General features: G+C 38.0%; 1 protein-coding gene across 1 annotated transcript in view; it reads right to left on the minus strand.

The window, feature by feature from the left end:
* The window catches only part of PAX5 (paired box 5), a 278,836-nt gene extending 273,109 nt beyond the window's left edge, over positions 1–5,727 (minus strand). Inside the window, exon 1 of the mRNA XM_063914645.1 lies at positions 5,560–5,727. Coding sequence (XP_063770715.1) covers positions 5,560–5,645 — 86 coding nt within the window. The 5' untranslated portion in view covers positions 5,646–5,727. The remainder of the gene's footprint in view (positions 1–5,559) is intronic.
* Positions 5,728–6,000: the final 273 nt, after the last annotated feature.

The following is a 6,000-nucleotide window of genomic DNA, read 5'->3' on the forward strand; positions in this document are numbered from 1 at the left end:
CTGTGTATATCTATCTAATAGTTTCTTATTCCTTAAGTTTAGCAAAATCCTGAAGCATAAATAGAATTCATATAGATCTAAATTCATTTAGAAGAATTAATTTACCATAATCCTAAAATAAATTAATTCAGTACATGCCTATTAACTATATATACTATACAGTGGTACCTTTACAGAAAACAAAATACTATTTGTTATATATTTTTAATGATCCTTTACTAAAATATAAAACACAAAATAAAAATTATGTCACATAGTATACAATATGCAGACATACAGAGCTATTATGTTTGCAAATGCATAAATACATAGCAAAATCCCAGAGTTTTAGAACTGCCTTCTTAAAATCAATCTGCCTCCACTTTGTAGGATTGTAGGTTTGACTGGAATTATGAATAGTATAAGCAGTGGATACTTCATATCACTTCTTCCTATAACTACTTCTAGAACTAATTTCATCTGCTTTGTTTGTTTTTCTAAAATACTGCTTGGTTTAGAATTATTTATTTTTCAGATTAAGCATATTCATGATGGTCCATCCCAGATGCAACATTCTACTTCATTTACTGTTACACAGGTTGAGATGCTCCTTCATAAAGTGTGTCTGAAAGACGCAGATGGTGTCCCAATGGAAATCCTGAGCACCAGTGAATTATCAGCCACCAAATATAAAAAATCCAGTGAGTGCATGTACTGTATGTGCATAACTTTATGCTTGACCATGTAAACAGGTAACACAGACATTTACTCTAGTTAAGTGGCATAAATCTTGCTAAGATACCACACCTGTTTAGCTGTTTTGGAATTAACACTTAAATTGTATTTTTAACTACATCTATGACTATAGAAGGGGTGCAGTCACCATGTTGACATTTAAAATGTCAACAGTGAAAGGGGCAGATTCAATTAGCCAGTGTTTACCACGTGGCTAAAGCTCAGAGTTTAACATTCGGAGCTATTCAATAAAGATGCAGTGTCTCCATGCATGTAACATGCATTAACCCATAGATTCTAGGTTAAATGCCCAGGATCTATGGTTTACCCCAATCATTAAGCCTCACAGGGTGCATTTAATAGAAGATTTTTCATTGCAGCTTCAGAGGCTGCCCTCTGGGACTTAAGGCATGGGAATCTGCCCATTTAAATGAATAGCTCAGGGCTTAGCTTTAATCAAGGGGCAAATCATGCAGATAAATGAATCTGCCCCATAATGTCAACACCAGAATTTCTACAGTTATGAGGGTAAATGTAATAGGGTATGATTTCGGAAAACGTGTGATTTTTACTGTACATTCGCACGTTTTCCGAAAATCGCATATTTAAACACATACCAAAAATCGCAAGTGAAAAATCACATCCAGATGTTTTCCCATTGAAACCAATGAAAATCGCAAATGTAGTAGGATGTGATTTTTCATTTGCACACAAAACCTTAACAAAAATCGCCAGAATAATAGACCAGGTTTAGACTGGCAATTTTTGGAGAAGCATGCACAAATCAGTGAGATCCGTGCATGCTTCTGTCTTTTAAAGTAAAGAAAGTGTTAAAATATTTTTTTAAAAACTAACGTGCAGGTCCCCCCCAAAAGCATAACCAGCTCCAGGCTCTTTGAGCCAGTCCTTGTTGCAAAAATACAGGGGAAAAATTGATTGGGGGTTCCCCGTATTTAAATAACCAGCACCAGACTCTTTGACCCACAAGAGTGACCTCAATTAACCTCATGGTTAGCCGCAGACCGCACTTTTCCCATCATTGTCTATAATGGAGGACTGCGATCCTCCACTATAGCCAATGCACTCTGCCTGATTGACAGGCCAGGAGCGCTCAGCCAATCAGGAGAGAGCTATGATGTGGTGCTCCCTGATTGGCTGCCAGGTCCTCTAGTGACAGGAGTCACGGGGGTCCCTGCATACGGGGAAAGGGGATCCATGTTTTTTTTTAACCCTGTGGATGCCTACTTGGACAGAAGAGGACCGATCTACACAGGATTCTAGGTGAGTATATTGGGGATTTTGTTTACAGGTTCCCTAATGTATTATACTTGGACAAGGGGACCAAAGTGCTGCGTGGGACACTAGGTAAGTATGTGTGACTGTATGTGTGTAAATAAACTTTTACTTTCAAGGTGTGTGTATTGTCTTTTTTGGGGTATTTCTTTTGTTGTGGAACTACAGGTACTAGCTGGCCCATTATTTCCCTGCATGCTGTTACTTGTGGTTCTCCAAGTACCAGCATGCGGGGAAGGCTTGCTGGGACTTGTAGTTCCACTGCAAAAGACAATCTTCATTTTAACCCTTTCACAGCTATCAGCCCTCCATCCACAGCCCACAGATGGAGGGGACAGCCCCGGGCTTCATCCCTGGCCCTTGGGTGCCTGGAGGGGGACCCCTTTATTTTAGGGGTCCCCACTTACCCAGGGAACCTCAGACAGTGCTGACTAGTTGGAGGGAGTTATTCTGCAACCACAGGGACATATATAAAAGCATCCCCTGGCTGTGGCATCACCTCCCTGGCTAGTGCAGCCCGATGCTGCTTTCAAAAATACGGGGACCCCTACTTCTTTTGTCCCCCATATTTTTGGAACCAGGACTGGTCCAAGAGTTTGGTGCTGGTTGATTAAATACGGGGAACCCCCAATCAATTTTTCCCTTTATTTTTGCAACCAGGACCAGCTCAAAGAGCCTGGGGCTGGTTATTCTTTTGGGGGGAACCTGCACGTCATTTTTTATTTTATTTTAACACTTTCTTTACTTTGACACACAGAAGTATGCACAGATCTCACTGATTTGTGCATGCTTCTGACTAAGTAATAAAAACATGACCTAAATACCGCATGTTTCCTTTACTAAATATTGCTTGCGAATTCCATTTTAACCTTAAAATTCACACCCTATTACATTTGCAATTTTTAGTAAAAGAAAAATCGCAAGTTATCAACGTGCAATTTGGTGCAATTTTTTAGACACCTAAAAAATCACACCCTATTACATTTAGCCTATGATCTTGACATTGTTGAAACGTCAACATAGATAGAACATCTCAACATCTGAAGAATAATGGCATGTTCAGGCTGTCAACATCTGAAATGTTGACAGGTGAAATGCTGACATTCTGCATAACGCAGACATTAAACTAGGCTGTGGCGGGAGGGCTAGGGTTAAACTGCCTGGGAAGATTTAGGGATAGAGTGAGGTTTAGGGATTGGGGTTAGCATACTAGAACTCTACATCACCTGACACTGGTGGACCAGAAAGATACCGCTGCACTGCCAAAACTGAATGGAGGTAGATGATAGTCATACTGCTTTGTTAACATAGTCAATATCAACATGTTAAACATGTTGACATGATGCATGTCGGCATTATGAATGTTCATAAAACATACCAAAACTCTATAGACAAATGTCTATTGCTAATAAATATACTTCAGCTGCGTAGGCAAGATAAAAAAATATTAGACTCTTTTCAATATTCACCAGTTAATATTTAATGGTAAAACTAATGTATCTGGCCTAATATGCGTTTATCCTGTTTAGACTGTATAATAATAGTTTGAGTCACTAAAGTGTTTTTTTTATGTGTTTATATATTTAAATAATTATGCAGCCCATTTCTAAATGTTATCAGAAGTCTCATACCATTTCTGTACAATCGGTTAAAAAAATTAGTTCCATATAACATTTATGGCTTAGTGTAAAATCATTCAGAAATGTTTAAAAAAAACACTATTTAAATAATGTGTAGATCTTTGATGCAGTGAAACTATGAAAATCAGCCTAGAAATTGGTTTCAGAGCTACTGGCGTGTAATAGAGGTGGTGCTTCATGCATATAGTGAAGCTGAGTGTTATGCAGTATCTGCAATATTTATATACAGTTATGAGAAGAGAATTAAAAATGACACTTTTGGAAATAATGTAGCCTCTATGTAACTGCTTTATATTTGTATTTGTATTTACTATACATTCCACTACAATGATGTGCATAACATGCTCTACTGCATGGACCCCCTCTAGTGTAAAATGAACACAACTACAGCAAATAAGTGAAATGCAGATAATAAATTATATAGTAGCACTAGGGATTGGGCTGGTGAATGACTGTGTATGCATCACACAGACAAAGATACAACATAAACTGGTTAATTAAGCTAAATATCTCAAATGAGTAAAAGTGAGTAAAGGATGCAGAAACTCTGGTGTTTGTCCAAGAGGTGGGGATTGTGTGAGTTTGTTATTAGAACATACTGAACAGTGAATGAATTGACTGGAAGATAAATGGATTAGTGTAACTCAGAGCATGCTGAACAGACCGAAAGACATTTTATCTGACAGCCTGACACTGAGATAGGTCACAGTGTATGGCCACAGGTTATCTGGCTTCCTCCCCTGGGGTGGAGACATTTCCACATTCCTCCCCAGTGAAGAAACACCATCAGTCAGCCGCAGCACTGCATCACATCGGCTGGACATGCTGGACAATCAGACATGTCTGACCGATCAACAGTATATTGTCTGATCACTAGTGTGCACACACTGTACAATACACTGTACAATTATCTGGGTGATCGGCTGATATCTGGCAAATTGGCCAGATAATTGTATAGTGTATGCCCAGCATTAGTAAAGTTATTTGGTTACTCCTTCAGATTTGTATTATCAATTATTTATATGGCACCACAAGAGTTTTGTTATGCCTTAGGGTGTGTACACACAGTGAGATCCTTGCTATGCTCGATTTTCATTTGCGATTTCCCTTGTACTCCCTGGAGCCCAGATAGCACAGATTTTGACTAACTTTTCTTGAGATATGGACTATGTGTGTTTACAATTTTGGCTTATGTGAGATTTTAGCTTATGTGAGATTTTGGCTTATGTGAGATGTCATTGACATGTGAGATGAACTAGATAGTACACCGATCTAGCAAGGATTGACTTGCCTGCACAGTCTATCTTTTCTTGCGATGCCGACCTGGCGGGACCGCGCATCGGGATCGAATCGGGATCGCAAGGTGACTTTCACCTTGCGATCTTCACTAACTTTTCTTGCGATTTTGACTATATAGTCAAAATCGAAAGATAATATCTCACCGTGTGTACACACCCTTACAAAATACATAAACAGTTCAAACAAAACAGGTGTGAAAAAGAAATAAAAATACAAAGGACTTACAATAAATAAAAATTGCGCAATGTATGTAGTATGTGATTGTGTGACAATAAATGTGTGCTTTGTGTAATCATGAAAACATATCAGAACATTCAAATAGAATAGGAAAAATGGGGGTTTTACCAAATCTAAATAATGAGATGTTTGACTTTGTTTTACAGAAAATAACAGAATCAGATGAGTTTCTAGGCCACACATTTTTATTCTTTTGTAACAGATTTTGTAAATGTACCCAAAGATATTTATCATTGTTGTGAATGAATGCACTATTTTGGCATCCCAATTATCTCTAAACCTATTTTAAGGAACATGCTCTGCTAATTTATTATTCATGCCCAACATAATTCTTTTGTTCAATGGGTATGCTTCTAGCAGGGGGCTGTGCTTTTACCTGTTTATGGAGCTGACGCTGGGCACTGTGTCATTGTCACACACTCGCTCTGCTAATAGCCGATCCCTGATCTCCCATGCAAACATAGTAGGGTTTTGTCTCTTGTAATCCGCTATTTTGTCTACAACTTTGGGTGTTGCAACCTTTGGTTTTGATCCTCCAATTACTCCAGGTTTAATACTACCAGTTTCATAGTACCTGCAAAAAGGAAAAATGACAGCACAGTTTAAATAAAGAATGGTTTAAAGAAAATAAGGGTGTGAAGATTAATTTTATAGTGTAAAATAAATGTATGTTAATTTAAAATACATTCACAATTTGCCTTTTATATGACATAATGCATGTAAGCCGTGTCATACTGATAGATCTACTAGTATTTTCTGAAATTGAGCAGTGGAGTTTAGCACACTACTGTAGTTCTTCCCAGCATAGGAATAATAT

The sequence above is a fragment of the Pseudophryne corroboree genome, chromosome 1 (assembly GCF_028390025.1).
Source record: "Pseudophryne corroboree isolate aPseCor3 chromosome 1, aPseCor3.hap2, whole genome shotgun sequence".
Classification (NCBI taxonomy): Eukaryota; Metazoa; Chordata; class Amphibia; order Anura; family Myobatrachidae; genus Pseudophryne; species Pseudophryne corroboree.